The 19,459-nt window shown below is 41.1% G+C and overlaps 1 protein-coding gene across 10 annotated transcripts in view; it reads right to left on the minus strand.

Moving 5' to 3' along the window:
• The window catches only part of LOC110515909 (zinc finger protein OZF-like), a 98,953-nt gene extending 81,221 nt beyond the window's left edge, over positions 1 to 17,732 (minus strand). For 4 of the 10 annotated variants that reach the window (XM_036951217.1, XM_036951199.1, XM_036951216.1 and 1 more), the window contains exons 1-3: positions 17,590 to 17,732; positions 15,928 to 16,177; positions 9,425 to 9,673 (exon numbers count right to left, since the gene is read on the minus strand). In XM_036951217.1, coding sequence (XP_036807112.1) covers positions 9,425 to 9,673; positions 15,928 to 16,030 — 352 coding nt within the window. In that variant the 5' untranslated portion in view covers positions 16,031 to 16,177; positions 17,590 to 17,732. The other 6 variants (XM_036951201.1, XM_036951193.1, XM_036951195.1 and 3 more) reach the window with 6 other exon arrangements.
• Between the last annotated feature and the right edge of the window lie 1,727 nt (positions 17,733 to 19,459).

Here is a 19,459-nt window from a genome sequence, read left to right on the forward strand (position 1 = left end):
TTTACGGATGCCAGCCGTGCCAAACCAGGTGCAGTCAGTGGAGGACCTGTACCCGGCTGAAGACCACAACCCTCTGTCCCGAGAGCCCACAGAGGAGGATCATCAGAGGGTAAGGAACAGTCTCTGGGGCAGGTTCAGTGGAAAGAAATGTCTTCTTGAACCTGAGCCAGAACAACCGCTACCCTCCACGTCATCCCTGTCTGTACCAGACATTGTTAGAACAAGGGCACCTGGGGCATGCAGGCATCCTGGCTGGCAGGGTGCTGTCGGTGGAGCAGCAGGAGGCTAAACGACAGGCAACAGTTGGACAGCGCACCAACAGTCACACCACGAGGAGGGAGGATGACGGACAGCAATTATGGAGCTGTGGTTAGGACCAAAGGCGTTACTCCGTCCCTGCTAAAAACAGTCCTCAGATAAAAAATAAATATATATATATATATATATATATATATATATATACAAACATACAATAAGAAAAAAATAATAACGAGACATAGGCTACATATTATACATTACGTGTGAAACATTATGTGAGGATTATGTAGAGATTCAATCAATGAGATGTGGGGGGAGATTCTCCATATAGTCCATAAAAGGTTGCCAAATTCTGTAAATTCTGTCTTTAACTTATTCCTCCAGCAGTAAGTGATTTTCTCCAAAGGGATACAACTATTAACTTCCGATAGCCACATTGCAACTGGCAGGGAGGAATCCAATTTCCATTTCAAGGCAATACATTTCTTGGCAATCGCTAGCAATATTTCTGTTAGCTTTATAGTATGGCTTTGCCTAAGATTGGTGTTAGTAAAGGTACCCAGTAGACAGACCTCCGGGTCTAAAGGGAATGCAACCCCGTGAATTGAGGATTAAATGCAAATGTTTAATAGCATTCTATTTAATTACAAACCAATGCATTTTTAAATACATTGTGGTTATGGTAGAGTATGATTTCATTAAATCATTTCATTAGAATTGTTTTAACACCAATCATAGTCAAACTATCGCAAACTGTTTGACTTGAAAAATAACAAAACATACTTTTTTTAAAGAGCCGTTTGGGAGCTGTCATGGCAGAGTATGGCAGAGTAGCCTAGTGGTTAGAGCGTTGGACTAGTAACCGAAAGGTTCCAAGTTCATATCCCCGAGCTGACAAGGTACAAATCTGTCGTTCTGCCCCTGAACAGGCAGTTAACCCACTGTTCCTAGGCCGTCATTGAAAATAAGAATTTGTTCTTAACTGACTTACCTAGTTAAAAAAAATAAACAAAAATCCTGTATTACTAAGTGAAAGGAGAGTTTACAAACCACACACCAGTCAGAGTTATACATAAACTTAATATTTTAATTAAATGTCACTCTCAGATCAATTCAGTGTCTATAAATGAATTCTGAGTGTCAACATAATGGCAAATGGGATCTTTTATAGCAAAGATCCACCCCTCCCAACTCACAATGATGAACCACAGGTCTTAGGAAAACTGCACACAGGAAGACTTTTACTTGAGAGAGGAGTATGCCATAGCCAGACAGCATTAGCTATAAATTATCGTTCAGTTCGCTCTCTTAGACGAGGTTCTACTTCTCGTTCTTGGTACTTCCCATTACCAAACATTACCTCATCCAATGGCATATATCAATTGTCAATTCTAGATACTCTTATCTCAAATACACCCCCTCCACCTGGACAAGCTCACAGAGCAGAGTGAGCCTCTTAGGTCATATACTAGGTCAAGTTAAGGGCAACATCAGAGGGGACATACAATGGTTCCAGACACTGCTATACTCTTCCCCCAAATGGGAAAAGTAGGGAGTGACTAGCACACAGACATTGTGGAGCCAAGAGATAATTGGTTCCCCCTCAATCATACCTTCACGTGTTTTAAAAGATATGTTCACATATGAAGACAAGCCTGACCTCTCCCCTCTCTGGGGCCCAAGTCATTTCCCCCACATTAGCATATTTATGAAAGTAGATAGAACATCTTATTTATCAATGTTACCTAACTAATTCTGATTCTGCTACGACAGAGCCAAAAGAGACGGCTGGAATGCCCATCACTAGACTGTAGGTTTGGATTTAGTGTGGATGGAAAGAGGCAGGCTGGGTTTGTCCTCAATGTCAATCTGTCAACTCTGGATAGAATCCCAGTCCTAAACAGAAGTCTGAGATCAACTTCCTGGTTCTCCCCTGTGCAGGCCAAACCCCCTCCTATTGTTACTGTGTGTATGAAAACATTTTGACAATGGCTTCCTAAAATGCCATGGTGCTGACTAACACACTAGGAAAGGTTGTGGTTGATGTGGGCCATCACAGGTGAGTTCACAGCTCTTCCACTCTGAATAATGGGGCAGGGAAAGGGGTAACACAAGCTTCCTCTCTGGTTCCATTCCCCAATAGTAAGTGGATCATACTTGAATTGTGGTAGTAATATTGTCCCTGGACTTGGCACCATAGAAAACACATTACAATTATACATTGACAAAATAAATGTTATTTTATTTAACTTTTATTTAAATATGAAAACATGTCCTTTATACTGCAAAACATGATTTGTATGCATTGTAGAACATACTGGGGACTAGCTAATTGGCATGTAGAGGTGTAGTGACATGTATTCAGTAGATACATAGACATTTAAATTAGTTTGAATAACATCAATTAAACAAAAACATTGCATTGTCTGTATAGATAACCCAAAGTTTGACCAGCACAAATTCAAGTAGAATATTTATTTTTCATTCGCACATCAATTAAGTTCAATGCAGACATCCAAATACATTCATCAATGACAAAAATAATACATCTATTTAAGACAATTTAATTAACATGTTTATTGTTTCAAAGTATGTATATCACTAAACAAAAGTTGCTTAGTAGTAAAACAAAACAACAACAAAACTAAATGGTGAAAACTGATCATCACATCATCTCTATCTGATACATGTTGTCTACTAACTCATTCCCACAGAAAACTGATCCATCTCTATCTGATACATGTTGTCTACTAACTCATTCCCACAGAAAACTGATCATCTATCTGATACATGTTGTCTACTAACTCATTCCCACGGAAAACTGATCATCACACCATCTCTATCTGACATTTCTTAACTTATTCCCACAGAGTACCACACAGTCAACAATCAGACTTCATTGTTTCAACGTAAGAAGCCTCGTAGGACATTCAACCCTAAAGGCAAATCCAAGGAACTCTCAATATCTTTAGAGTAAAAGCTAACAAAACACAACAAAAAACTGACAAGGTGCTCACTGATCAGCAAAATAACAAGAAGCTAACATTCTATAACACGCCCTTTCCTCTGCACAGTTCTCTCAGTGAGAAACAATAGGATCCCAATAGTGTTTTATTCTTTCTTAAATGTTATCAAATTCACTGTTAGCACTTCATTTATGAGATGAGAATGAAGTGATGTAATGACTTTACTCTAAGCTGGTCTGAGAGAACTGATGAGGCTTCTCTCCTGTATGTATACGCTGGTGACATTTTAAAAGGTATCTAAATCGGGGGAAACTCTTCCCACAGTCAGAGCAGAAGTGAGACTTTGTCTATATGTATTCGCTGGGGACATTTGAACTTTTCCAATTGGGAGAAACTCGTTCCATTGTCAGAGCAGAAGTAAGGCTTCTCGTCTGTGTGTGTTCTCTGATGAACTGTTAGCTCAATTGATGTTTTGAAGCACTTACCACAGTCAGAGCAGGAGAATGGCTTCGCTATGTGTATTAGTTGGTGACTTTTTAATTTATCCAATCTGGAGAAACTTTTCCCACAGTCAGAGCAGGAGAAAGGCTTCTCTCCAGTGTGCACTCTCTGATGAATTGTCAGAGCTTGTGATGTTGTGAATCTCTTCCCACAGTCAGAGCAGAAGTAAGGTTTCACTCCTGTGTGTGTCCTCTGATGAACTTTTACCTCAGTTGATGTTTTGAAACATTTACCACAGTCAGAGCAGGAGAATGGCTTCTCTCTGTGTATTTGTTGGTGACTTTTTAACTTATCCAATCGGGAAAAACTTTTCCCACAGTCAGAGCAGGAGAAAGGCTTCTCTCCAGTGTGCACTCTCTGATGAATTGTCAGAGCTTGTGATGTTGTGAATCTCTTCCCACAGTCAGAGCAGAAGTAAGGTTTCACTCCTGTGTGTGTTCTCTGGTGAACTTTTACCTCAGTTGATGTTTTGAAGAATTTACCACAGTCAGAGCAGAAGTAAGGCTTCTCTCCCGTGTGTGTTCTCTGATGAACTGTTACATCAGACGTTGTGGTGAAGCATCTTCCACAGTTAGAGCAAGAGTATGGCTTCTCTCCTGTATGCACACGTTCATGTACTTTTAAGGTATCCATCCGGGAGAAACTCTTCCCACAGTCAGAGCAGAAGTAAGGTTTCTCTCCTGTGTGTGTTCTCTGATGAACTTTTACCTCAGTTGATGTTTTGAAGCATTTACCACAGTCAGAGCAGAAGTAAGGCTTCTCTCCTGTGTGTGTTCTCTGATGAACTGTTAGATCAGATGTTGTGGTGAAGCATTTTCCACAGTCAGAGCAAGAGTATGGCTTCTCTCCTGTATGTACACGTTCATGTACTTTTAAGGTATCCAATCGGGAGAAACTCTTTCCACAGGCAGAGCAGAAGTAAGGCTTCTCTCCTGTGTGTGTTCTCTGATGAACTTTTACCTCAGTTGATGTTTTGAAGCATTTGCCACACTCAGAGCAGGAGAATGGCTTCTCTCTATGTATTAGTTGGTGACTTTTTAACTTATCCAATCTGGAGAAACTTTTCCCACAGTCAGAGCAGGAGTAAGCCTTCTCTCCACTGTGCACTTTCTGATGAATTGTCAGAGCTTGTGATGTTGTGAATCTCTTCCCACAGTCAGTACAGGAATTCAGATTCTCTACTGTGTGTATTTTTAGATGTATTTTTAGCTTTGATAGAACTGGGAAAATCTCCTCACAATGTGGGAGGTGGTGAGACCTCTTAGCTCTGTGATCTTCCTGCTGTTGCTCTCTGGATGTAGAGAATGTCTCAACATGGTTTCCTGTGTGAACAACATCAGAAGAACCAGTCAGTGGGATATACATATGACTTCATATACAGTGTGTTCAGAAAGTATTCACATCCCTTGACCTTTTCTACATTGTGTTGTGTTTCAGCCTGAATTTAAAAATGGATTAAATTGAGTCATTGGCCTACACACAATACCACACACATACAAGGGCATGGATACATGACTAGATATTGGATATTGTTGTATCAACATGAATTTTACAATGACTATTTACCATCTGAATATGAAAACCACATCTGTAGATTCTAAACCAACAGTTGGAGGACAGATGGAACTAAACCACCAGTTGGCCAGAAAGTGTTATATAAAAAGTGTTTAGTCCTTATACCATATGAGTCAGTGGAACACCCCATAACACCAGTGGAACACCCCATAACGCCAACGGAACACACCCATAACGCCAACGGAACACACCCATAACGCCAACGGAACACACCCATAACGCCAACGGAACACCCCCATAACGCCAACGGAACACCCCCATAACGCCAACGGAACACCCCATAACGCCAACGGAACACACCCATAACGCCAACGGAACACCCCCATAACGCCAACGGAACACACCCATAACGCCAACGGAACACCCCCATAACGCCAACGGAACACCCCCATAACGCCAACGGAACACCCCCATAACGCCAACGGAACACCCCATAACGCCAACGGAACACCCCATAACGCCAACGGAACACCCCATAACGCCAACGGAACACCCCATAACGCCAACGGAACACCCCATAACGCCAACGGAACACCCCATAACGCCAACGGAACACCCCATATCGCCAGAGGAGTACCCCATAACGCCAGCGGAGTACCCCATAACGCCAGCGGAGTACCCCATAACGCCAGCGGAGTACCCCATAACGCCAGCGGAGTACCCCATAACGCCAACGGAGTACCCCATAACGCCAGCGGAGTACCCCATAACGCCAGCGGAGTACCCCATAACGCCAGCGGAGTACCCCATAACGCCAGCGGAGTACCCCATAACGCCAGTGGAGTACCCCACAACGCCAGTGGAGTACCCCATAACGCCAGTGGAGTACCCCATAACGTCAGTGGAGTACCCCATAACGTCAGTGGAGTACCCCATAACGCCAGTGGAGTACCCCATAACGCCAGTGGAGTACCCCATAACGCCAGTGGAGTACCCCATAACGCCAGTGGAGTACCCCATAACGTCAGTGGAGTACCCCATAACGTCAGTGGAGTACCCCATAACGCCAGTGGAGTACCCCATAACGTCAGTGGAGTACCCCATAACGCCAACGGAGTACCCCATAACGCCAGTGGAGTACCCCATAACGCCAGTGGAGTACCCCATAACGCCAGTGGAATACCCCATAACGCCAGTGGAGTACCCCATAACGCCAGTGGAGTACCCCATAACGCCAGTGGAGTACCCCATAACGCCAGTGGAGTACCCCATAACGCCAGTGGAATACCCCATAACGCCAGTGGAGTACCCCATAACGCCAACGGAGTACCCCATAACGCCAGCGGAGTACCCCATAACGCCAGCGGAGTACCCCATAACGCCAGCGGAATACCACATAATATAAAACAAAAACAAGAAAAATAACAGACATTGACTATCCCTTTGAGCATGGTGAAGATATTAATTACACTTTGGATGGTGTATCAATACACCCAGTCACTACAAAGATACAGGCGTCCTTCCTAACTCAGTTGCCGGAGAGGAGGGAAACTGCTCAGGGTTTTCACCATGAGGCCAATGGTGATTTTAAAACAGTTAGACTGAGGATGGATCAACAACATTGTAGTTACTCCACAATACTAACATCAATAACAGAGTGAAAAGAAGCAAAGCTGTACAGAATTAAAATATTCCAAAACATGCATCCTGTTTGCATTAAGGCACTAAAGTAAAACTGCAAAAAATGTGGCAAAAATAATTAACTTAAAATCCTGAATACAAAGTGTTATGTTTGGGGCAAATTGAACACAACACATCACAGAGTACCACTCCTCACATGGAGGTGACTGCATCATGTTATGGGTATGCTTGTCATCGGCAAGGACTTGGACGTTTTTTGTTCGTTGATAAAAAATAAATGGAATAGAACTAAGCACTGGCAAACTCCTAGAGGAAAACCTGGTTCAGTCTGCTTTCCAACAAACACTGGTATGCAAATTCACCTTTCAGAAGGACAATAACCTAAAACAACAAGGCCAAATACACACTGGAGTTGCTTACCAAGACATTGAATGTTCCAGAGTGGCCTAGTTACTGTTTTGACTTAAATCATCTTGAAAATCTATGGCAAGACTTGAAAATGGCTGTCTAGCAATGATCAACAACCAACTTGACAGAGCTTGAATACTTTTTTTCCAGAATAAATGTGTAAATATTGTACAATCGAGGTGTGGAAAGTTCTTAGAGATTTACACAGAAAAACTCACAGCTGTAATCACTGCCAAGGGTGCTTCTTCAAAGTATTTACTCAGGGGTGTGAATACTGTGGTGGTTCATTTCTTTACAATCAAATGAGGAGAGACAAACTTATCACACAAGTCAGAGTTATACTTAAACTAAATCTTTAAATCTCTTATTAATAAGGGAGCAGGTTAATACAACGCACACATACAAAGTGAATTGATTGAGTGCTCTACGATACATGGCTGGTCGACAAATTCACGCTCAGATGATTTATTGAGAACCCAGAGACAAAAGTACAAAGTCCATCCTCTTTCAGTCTACATGACAAACAACAGATACATAGAATGGGTCACAAGGTTAAGATTTGTATGGAATATACCTATAATACATAGCAGACAGCATCTGCTGTGTCAACAGTTTTCATTGTGTAGAGAGAGACCAGTGTCTGGTCCTCTGACTCCATACTGGAACCATCTCTCTCTGGTACCATATTGTATGAAAGATACTTATAATTCACAGCAGACAGTTTTCATTGCGTAGAGACCAGTGTCTGGACCTACTGGAACCATCTCTCCCTGGTACGGTATAGAACAGAAACATTAACTCATGCTCTGGAATGCTCTTTAGGTTTTATCACCCAGAAGACATGGTAAATCTCCTGTCAGTGTTATGTCCCAGAGGCCCTTCCTCAGTAGAACACACACACACAATAGTTAAGAATACTCTGTTCTGTCGAATAAAACAACCATTTGATGCAATAAAAGTATTATAACATAATCTTGCAATCTTCCACCATAATACTTATGTAAATTAGATATTTCTGCGTTATTATAATTATTTTTAAACATTTGCAAACATTTAAAAAAAACATGTTTTGCCTGTCATTATGGGGTATTGTGATGTCATTATGGGGTATTGTGATGTCATTATGGGGTATTGTGATGTCATTATGGGGTATTGTGATGTCATTATGGGGTATTGTGATGTCATTATGGGGTATTGTGATGTCATTATGGGGTATTGTGATGTCATTATGGGGTATTGTGATGTCATTATGGGGTATTGTGTGTAGATGGCTCAATTTCTATTTTATTTTTTTATTTAGGCTGCAACATAAAATGTGGAATAAGTCAAGGGGTATGAATTCTTTCTGAAGGCTCTGTACTGTCCAATACAAAAGGAGAATACAACCATTCTAAAAGTGGACAACAGCTGATTCCAAAAAGGAGTGAAAATTCAGACCCATATAATCCTCCACTCACTATCACAAGGGTTAGTAACTACAGACTCATTTCATATCATCCTCCACTCACTATCACAAGGGTTAGTAACTACACAGACTCATTTCATATCATCCTCCACTCACTATCACAAGGGTTAGTAACTACACAGACTCATTTCATATCATCCTCCACTCACTATCACAAGGGTTAGTAACTACAGACTCATTTCATATCATCCTCCACTCACTATCACAAGGGTTAGTAACTACAGACTAATTTCATATAATCCTCCACTCACTATCACAAGGTTTAGAAACTACACAGACTCATTTCATATCATCCTCCAGTCACTATCACAAGGGTTAGTAACTACACAGACTCATTTCATATCATCCTCCACTCACTATCACAAGGGTTAGTAACTACAGACTCATTTCATAGAACTTTAAAACACTGGCAGTTTGTCTACTTCACTTTTTTAGTCTCCTCTCTGATCACTCCAGACAGTCCAGTGAATAAATCAAATGCTGACAATACTGGTGTCAAACCACTTTTCATACACAGTGGGAAGTTGGAATGAAAAACAAGTTTTGTACAGTCTGGTGTTCATCAGGGATGTGATGTCAGAATGACAGAATTCACAATAGCAATAGACTGGGTCATAACTAATGGAGGTATAACCTATGAAGGGAACTTATAGATAGAACCTGCTCTTACCATGATTAACAGATTTCCCAATCTTCTCCTCCTCTTCTTCATCTTTAAGGTTGACATTCAGCTCCAGTGTTTGACTGCAGTCTTCCAGCTTCACTGATGCCATCTCTGGATCCTGCAGTGCAAAATGGGCTCCACTGTCACAATCAGGACCCAGTGACTGTAGGTTTGGACTCAGTGTGGAAGGAGAGAGGCAGGCTGGGTTTGTCCTCACTGTTGATGTTTCTGGCCTCAGACTTGACCTGAGTCGGCCTGTAGTAATAAAGACAAACGGACAAAAGTTATTGTCTTTTAGTTCTGGCACTTCCTTTATTCTCTTAAAAAAATACAAAAATAAAAACAATTGTTCAATGATCTAATTTCAATAGACCGGGTAGTTAAACATCGACAACAAAACATGAATTCACATTAGACGAGGGCACACACTTTAAATTACACGTAAAAAAAAAACTTGCGCTTAAAATAAATGAAAAGTTCTTACAAATGGGGGCAGGTATGCAGGCTGTTACAATATTAAATTACATGTTTCTAAAACAGGCTATAGGCTACATGTGCACCACCAAGTCAGAACAGTAGGCTAAGTTCTTAGGGGGGGGGGGGGGTACCAAATTCTTAGGGTGAGGCACATGGGCTACTAACATACACATTCTCTGGATGATGTCATGCTGGATTGACAGCATGGCCAAAGCATTTAACCTTTCTGGCCCATGGAGTTGCGTATGAAGGTTTTTATCCTTTTAAAAAAAGGTAGAAAAGTTTCTCTCCGACTCGACAGTTGTCATCGGAGTGGTGATGATGATGATTTTGAGAAGAGAGACCGTCTCAGACAAGGCCTCCTGCAGGTTATTCTCGTAGAGTGATTTCAATAAAGAAAGTGTTGTCTTTCCAGTGTGCAGCTCAGGATGCCGGTAGACAGGGAACAGCTCCCTTCTCAGCTTCTCCTGGTTACCCACAAGCCATAGCTGGGTAGAACACTGGAGTTCTGCAGTCCAGAAAGGAATCCATCAGTAGCGTTTGGACACCACGTACATTACCACTCATCAGCGCTGACCAATGGTAGGTTGGTGCAACCAGCTTCTCAGCTTCTCCTTGACATTCAGTGGAGCTAGTACTTGTTTGATGGTGTTGGAGAGGCCAACACCAGTTTTTGTCCTTCACCTCTACAAACACGTCTCACACACACTGTTGTCTGGTGTTGGAATCGGCTAAACTTTGAACATTGAGATATTAAATAAATGATAGAGACAAATACTTGAATAGAAAGAGTTTGTAAAAGGATGTGTTTGATGGAGGAGAGGAGAGCGATGTGTTGATATAGGGAAGACAGATGGATATCTGTCGGTCAGGAGGTGAGAGGTGAGGTCAGTTCCCCTTAAGGGAGTAATCAGGGTTGCTACAGTGGGGAGAACAAGTATTTGATCCACTGCCAATTTTGCAGGTTTTCCAGACATGTAGATGTCTGTATTGTTTTATCATAAGTACACTTCAACTGTGAGAGACGGAATCTAAAACAAAAATCCGGAAAAAATCACATTGTATGATTTTTAAGTAATTCATTTGCATTTTATTGCATGACATAAGTACACATCAGAAAGTATACATCAGAAAAGCAGAACTTAATATTTGGTACAGAAACCTTTGTTTGCAATTACAGAGATCATACGTTTCCTGTTGTTCTTGACCAGGTTTGCACACACTGCAGCAGTGTGTAAGTAGGAAAACCTGCAAAATCGGCAGTGTATCAAATACTTGTTCTCCCCACTGTATCTGGTTACCTTCTTTCCTGTGGAGCCATAAACTGTAAGGAAGAGGAATGTCTTAAGTAGGATGTATATAAACTGTGATGTCTGAAATGTTTTGTCTGATTTCAGCTGCACAGAATCTTTGGAAAGATTAAACTTGGTTAAAGCTTCTCTAGTGTTTGTGAGTTATTTACTCACAAAAAAAATAAGAACCTAACAGTTGGTGTTGTCGACAGGATTCACCACGATTTCATCAAACCAAAGAGTCCAGATCAGTGGAACAGGAGCCGGCACAGCAAATAAGGTAGGCACATTCCTACACCTGTTACCACTCATTCTGACATCTTGGGGAGATGAGAATCGTAGGCTGAACAATTATAGAATACAGCCTTTTGAAGCCTGAGTTTATTCAAAAGGCCCATTGTGTAACGACCGGTCGTAGCTTTATAGTAAATGGTAAGGCCCGGAAGGTAAACTCATACAGGCTGCTTGCTACCTGTAGGGTAAGTCCTAGGGGGTAACTCCCTAGTAGGTTGGTTCCTGCTAGTACTATAAAGTCAATAGTAAATCCCAGTGGATTAATACCTGTGATTATTATTAATATAGGGTGAGTCCCAGAAGGTAAACTCACGCAGGCTGGAACCTGTGAAGGGTGAGTCCTAGGGGGTAAATACCAGTGGGGTTGGTTCCCTGCATAGCTATAACAGGGTGAGAGCCTAGTTGTATTGGCCATAAAAGTGTGAATGGAAGGTTAGTTGTGTGCCCCGTTGGGGCGGTGAACCGGGGCGGTGAACCATGGCAGATTATGTGGAAATAGGAAGACAAGTGTGAATAATTTTGGTGAAGTGTTATCAATAATAGGGAGATTGGAGGAGATACGGCACAAAGGCATTAAGAAATCCGTATTCTCCAGTAATAAATTCGCAGACGTTTATGGTATCGGTTTTAACACAAGGTATTAAGTGCTGTGTCCAATTAATTATTATCCGGGGAAGTGTGTAGTGCTCTCTTAGAAAATAGTTAATAGATGGTGTGTATAATCGACGGGAGAGCGTGGAGAGAGAGAGAGAACAAGCTCAGGTGAGAGACTCGTGTACGTGGAAAAAACAGAAGTATTGAACTGGATATTAAAATCGGGACATTATCAAGGGCCATGAAATGTGACAGGCAAAAGTTACATGTGCCGTTGGGAAAATTAACTGTAAACGATACGCTAGAATGATAAGTGCCGGGTGAAGTAGGGGGGGGTATACACCCTGCTAACTATTTAAACTGAAAACGCATTGAGATACTGATTTTTCTTTATCAGGCCTGTAATGAGAAGAGTTATGACCGGCAATAAAAGGTTGTTTATAAATGTATGTTCTAACAGGGGTGATGGGTGCGGAGTTGATCAACTGGAATTGGTGCCTTCGTCTCAAAGAACACACTGAGGTCAGTCATTCTACATTCTAAATTCTAAAGTGATAAAACGTTTTGGTTGTGATTGGGACACTGAACACACTGAGGTCAGTCATTCTACATTCTACATTCTAAAGTGATAAAACGTTTTGGTTGTGATTGGGACACTGAACGCACTGAGGTCAGTCATTCTACATTCTACATTCTAAAGTGATAAAACGTTTTGGTTGTGATTGGGACACTGAACGCACTGAGGTCAGTCATTCTACATTCTAAAGTGATAAAACGTTTTGGTTGTGATTGGGACACTGAACACACTGAGGTCAGTCATTCTACATTCTAAATTCTAAAGTGATAAAATGTTTTGGTTGTGATTGGGACACTGAACGCACTGAGGTCAGTCATTCTACATTCTAAAGTGATAAAACGTTTTGGTTGTGATTGGGACACTGAACACACTGAGGTCAGTCATTCTACATTCTAAATTCTAAAGTGATAAAACGCTTTAGTTGTGATTGGGACACTGATTGGGACACATAGTTTTCACGTGAAGTGAGGTCTAACTGCATAATGGGTGAGTGAAGACACCATGACACAGGAAGTGAAGATACCATGACACAGGAAGCGGAGCGAGAGAGAGACTAGATTCCATTGTAAGACATACAGAATGGTTGGGTCTGGGAACTACTATAAACATAATAGTTGGTTTGGGGTTTAACTGCTTTATGTGTTAATACATCATATGATAGAGGATATTATTTACATATTTATTTCACCTTTATTTAACCAGGTAGGCTAGTTGAGAACACCTTTATTTAACCAGGTAGGCCAGTTGAGAACACCTTTATTTAACCAGGTAGGCTAGTTGAGAACACCTTTATTTAACCAGGTAGGCTAGTTGAGAACACCTTTATTTAACCAGGTAGGCTAGTTGAGAACAAGTTCTCATTTACAACTGCGACCTGGCCAAGATAAAGCAAAGCAGTTCGACACATACAACAACACAGAGTTACACATGGAATAAACAAACATACAATCAATAATACAGTAGAAAAATCTATATACAGCATGTGTAAATGAGGTAGGATAAGATAGGTAAGGCAATAAATAGGCCATGGTGGCAAAGTAACTACAATATAGCAATTTAACACTGGAATGGTAGGATGTGCAAGTTGACACACTGGGTGCAAAGGATTTGGAGTTGTACCTTGTAGGTTCATAGATAATTTGTGTGAGATTGAGGGCATCAAGCTTAGATTGTAGGATGGCCGGGGTGTTAAGCATGTCCCAGTTTAGGTCACCTAGCAGCACAAGCTCAGAAGATAGATGGGGGGCAATCAATTCACATATGGTGTCGAGGGCACAGCTGGGGGCAGAGGGTGGTCTATAGCAAGCAGTAATGGTGAGAGACTTGTTTCTGGAAAGGTGAATTATTAGAAGTAGAAGCTCGAATTGTTTTGGTACAGACCTGGATAGTAAGATAGAACTCTGCAGGCTAACACCGCCCTTTGGCAGTTCTATCTTAGCGGAAAATGTTATAGTTAGGGGTGGAAATTTCAGGGGTTTTGGTGGTTTTCCTAAACCAGGACTCAGACACGGCTAAGACATCCGGGTTGGCAGAATGTGCTAAAGCAGTGAGTAAAACAAACTTAGGGATGAGGCTTCTGATGTTAACATGCATGAAACCAAGGCTTTTACGGTTACAGAAGTCAACAAATGAGAGCGTCTGGGGAATAGGAGTGGAGCTAGGCACTGCAAGGCCTGGATTCACCTCTACATCTCCAGAGGAACAGAGGAGATGTAGGATAAGGGTACGGCTAAAGGCTACAAGACCTGGCCGTCTAGCACGTTCGGAACAGAGAGTAAAGGGAGCAGGTTTCTGGGCACGATAGCATAGATTCAAGGCATAAGGTACAGACAAAGGTATGGTAGGAAGAGAGTACATTGGAGGTAAACCTAGGCATTGAGTAATGATGAGAGAGATGTAGTCTCTAGAGACGTTTAAACCAGGTGATGTCATCGCATATGTGGGAGGTGGAACGACATGGTTGGTTAAGGTATATTGAGCAGGGCTAGAGGCTCTACAGTGAAATAAGACAGTAATCACTAACTAGGACAGTAATGGACAAGGCATATTGATATTAGGGAGAGGCATGCGTAGCGAAGTGATCATATGGGTCCAGTGAGACACGGCGATTCAGACAGTTAGCAGGCCGGGGCTAGCAAGCTAGCATAAGGGCCTTAGAGGGACATCACGATGGGGGAAAGTCTGTTTTTGCCTCCCAGTGCAGTGACGTCGATAGACCAGTCGTGGAATTAGTAGGGTTCCAAGTAGCAGAGGGGTCCAATTGGCAAAATGGGTATAGTGGTCCAAGAAACTGGCCGATGGATCAGCTAACAGCCCAATATGCTCTAGATAGCTAGCAGGCCGCGGTTAGCAGAAGGGCCTTCAGGGGACGTCGCGCCTGAGTGGCCTGTTGGGATCCCCGGGCAGATTATGTCGGTATTCCAATCGTGAAGGATCGGCGGGGTTCCGTGCCCCGTACCGGCAGTAGAAGGGGTCCGGATATTGTAGCCGAGGAGTGGGCTTCAGGAGTAGCCCATGAGCCCTAGCCGGGAGATGGGTCTAGCATGGGCTAGCTCCAGGCTAGTTGGTGCTTGCTCCGGGACGGAAACGTTAGCCAGGAGTAGTCAACCCAGGTTGCGGTTAGCAAGCGGCGATGATCCAGATGAAAAGGTTCAGAGTTTGCTGTAGGAATCCGGGGCTTTGGAGAGAAAAATAGGTCCGGTATGCTTCTGGTTTGAAACGCGTTGTAAGAACTGGCGAGAGCTTTCCGAGCTAAAGGTTTGCTGATGACCTCTAGCAGTGGTTCGCTGACTGATAGCTGATAGCTAGTTAGCTTCAGTTGGCAGTGTTCTGAAGTTCTATGAAATGAGTCTATGTAGTTGCTAGGGTTGCTGTCAATTCCACTTGAATTTCAGTCAATTCAGGAAATAACTCATTGTAATTTCAATTCTCTGCAATGCTTCTCGATCAGGAAAAGTTGGTGTCACACTTTACTGTAGGTGTCCTTAGTCATGTATTTATCTTCTTTAGTCGACACTATGATAATTCCAGATAGCCCATTGAATAAAACACATGCTGACAATACTGATGTCAAACCATCCAGATCTCATTAGCATGAAATAACATCTACCTTCTCATTGAAACAGTTCTATAGCAACTTTGAACACACAGTGTGAAATTAAAACAAACAGTCTGGAGTTCTTCAGGGATGTGTGAGTCAGATAGAACTTAACCTAGCAATAGACTGGGTCAAAACTTATGGAGGTCTAACTTATGAAGAAAGAATCTGCTCTTACCATGATAAACAGATTTCCCAATCTTCTCCTCCTCTTCTTCATCTTTAATGTTGACATTCAGCTCCAGTGTTTGACTGCAGTCTTCCAGCTTCACTGATGCCATCTCTGGATCCTGCAGTGCAAACTGGGCTCCACTGTCACAATCAGGACCCAGTGACTGAAGGTTTGGACTCGGTGTGGAAGGAGAGAGGCAGGTTGGGTTTGTCCTCACTGTTGGATGTTACAAACCTCAGACTTGACCTTGGTCGGCCTGTAGTAATAAAGAGAAACGGACACAAAAGTTATTGTCTTGACAGTTCTGGCACTTTCTTAATTCTCAAAAAATAAATTATATTCGTTCAATTATCTAATTTCAATAGATCAGGTAGCTAAGCATTGACAACTCAACATTCATTCCCATTAGACAAAAAGTAAACACTTTAAATGACACAATGTAAGTACTCTTAACCTATAGTAGATTTCCTACATTTACATAAATTACAACAAAAAAACAAACAGTTAGTACAAGGTTGCAGTTAGTTTTGATTTTATTGGGATATATTATACTTCTCATTTGGATTAATCTTCCAAGAGTCCTTTAAAACTATTTTAAAAAACAATTTATAATGTGATCACATTTTCACATATAACAAACACACTGAGAGACAAAGAGACATAAACACACTGACATATTGACCAGATAAATAATCTTAACAGTCTGAAAAGTTGGATTGATTCTTCCATAGTCCTGCACAACCTTCCAATGTATTATAAATAAATGATTCTAAAGTAATGTTTGAATTTATATATTAAAACGTTTCTGGTTCGCTCAGATTAATTAATCAATTTCGTTATCACTCTGAATCTAAATGTTATTTTGCCTAATTTTCGTTTCTGTCTGGATAACACAGATTGTGGACAATCTATTCCTGGTATTGACTGAATGTCTGTCTCTAACCAACTGAGTATTGTTGTGAATAGAGTTTGTCCGTTTTAAATGGTGTGCATTGTGAAATAAAATCAGCATGGTGCATGACTACAACAGAAGAAACATATCTCCACCTTGAAAACAATCCTTGTTGCTTTGTTCAGTCCAATCTGCAGCCTCCGTTATAACTTGCCTTGCTGATGCACGTGCCCATATTTAGCTATCCTTCTGATAATGTATGCAATTTAGGCAGCACTATGGACTATGCTCCTGAATAGCCATGTCTTCACAGTATTATTTCACCTCACAAAAAATCTATTTTGTTTCCCATTTGTCACAACATAGTAACAATCATAGACAAAGATAGAAACACCTGAATGTCTGAATATTGTTACACATGTAAAAATAATAATAATAAGTGAAGCCGCGCTGCCTGCACTGAATTCAGTTGACGTAGACAGAAGGGGAGCCGCCATTTTACCATCCCGTGAATTTTACACAAAAACAATAACGAACTCAAAAATCGCAAATAAATAGATTTTAAAAATGAAATTATCTTTAGTAAATGATGTTCATTCCCTCTGCCAAACCCAAAGTCTAGCTATGTGACATAAAATAGTTATGCTCACTCCGCTTGACACAAATATTACACATAAAACCTCTACCAAACGTGATAATACCTTAAATGATGTGTTACCCAGCACGTTATGACATGTTCTTTCGATATTACAAAGTGTAAACGTGCTATTACATACCTGTAGTAATACGTGTGAAACGGACACAAAATATATCGTCTTCACCACACAGTTCTGGCGCCTTCCCGGAACTTCCTGGTCCACCACTGCAACAGAGGCAGTGTTGCCAACTCCTCAGTAAGGAAAGTAGCTATTGGCTGTCTTTTTGTCCTCTTTTTTTTATGAACAACAAATCAATACAGGAAGTACATGAGGGAACACAAGTATATATGAATAATATACAACGGATAATTGTGCTAGAGGGTACAATATCACATTACACAAGGACCTTTAGGGGCATACATACACTTAGAATTCTAACAGCTTTTTTGTTAGTAGAATATTTAATTGTCTTAAAATACAGTTAAATTTATTTTTTTTAAGGTAAGAAAATGTATTTTTTTTGTTTGTAAATGTACATTTGTGAATATGAAATGTTGTCCAAAAGAATAAAGAAATGAACTGCATAAAAATATTTCAGCTTATTTCTATCATAGGTAAAGACTCCAAGCAGTACATCTCTCCATAATAGTGTAAGTTCTTCATAAATGTGTTCAATTATAAATCTACTGAGGTCTTGCCCCAATTTTCTTACATGAATACAATGCCAAAAAAGATGCAACACTGTCTCTGGGTGGTCATTACAAAAGGAGCAATTTGAGTTGATGTTTTCCTTCAACTTCTTCATATAGTGGTTGGCAGGATAATATTTATGAATAATTTTAAAGGAAACTTCCTTAATTTTGTTAACAAGTAGGTATGTGTGTGGCAACAGCCAAACTTTTTCCCAACAGATATTATCAATAAATCCATTCTAATAAGGCATGACATAAGGTATGAAACTGTTTGAAACAAGGTTCGTATCGCTCTGTTGTTGAATGGACCAAAAGTTAAATAAATCTTTCCTACTGATGAGTCAACAGGGTCAACGGAAGGTAGGCACTGAGAGTCTTGACACGTTCCTGAATAACATAGCAACACCTGAGGGAACGGCATCTAAAACAATTGCAAAATCTTTAGGTGTTACAGGGACCTTGTAAAGTGATAAAAATGGAGCTCTATAGGAGAAAGCCCTGCCTCCAACTGTTTGCTTAGAAATTCTAGGGACAATTAGGAGGCCTGCGTCTTGTGACCGTAGCGTACGTGTAGGTATGTACCGCAGGACCAAAATCAGAAAGATAGGTAGGAGCAAGCCCATGTAATGCTTTGTAGGTTAGCAGTAAAACCTTGAAATCAGCCCTGGCCTTAGCAGGAAGCCAGTGTAGAGAGGCTAGCACTGGAGTAATATGATCCAACTTTGGGGTTGTAGTCAGGATTCTAGCAGCCGTATTTAGCACTAACTGAAGTTTATTTAGTGCTTTATCCGGGTAGCCGGAAAGTAGAGCATTGCAGTAATCTAACCTAGAAGTAACAAAAGCATGGATACAATTTTCTGCATCATTTGTGGACAGAAAATTTCTGATTTTTGCAATGTTACGTAGATGGAAAAAAGCTGTTTTATTATGTTCAACATAGGAGGGCCAAACACAGGAAGCAGCTCTTTCAGTAGTTTAGTTGGAATAGGGTCCAGTATGTATCTTGAAGGGTTAGAGGCCATGATTATTTTCATCATTGTGTAAAGAGATATAGTACTAAAACACGTGAGTGTCTCTCTTGATCCTAGGTCCTGGCAGAGTTGTGCAGACTCAGGACAACTGAGCTTTGGAGGAATACGTAGATTTAAAGAGGAGTCCGTAATTTGCTTTCTAATGATCATGATATTTTCCTCAAAGAAGTTCATGAATGTATTACTGCTGAAGTGAAAGCCATCCTCTCTTGGGGAATGCTGCTTTTTAGTTAGCTTTGCGACATTATCAAAAATACATTTCGGATTGTTCTTATTTTCCTCAAT

This window comes from Oncorhynchus mykiss, chromosome 18, assembly GCF_013265735.2.
Source record: "Oncorhynchus mykiss isolate Arlee chromosome 18, USDA_OmykA_1.1, whole genome shotgun sequence".
NCBI classification, from domain to species: domain Eukaryota; kingdom Metazoa; phylum Chordata; class Actinopteri; order Salmoniformes; family Salmonidae; genus Oncorhynchus; species Oncorhynchus mykiss.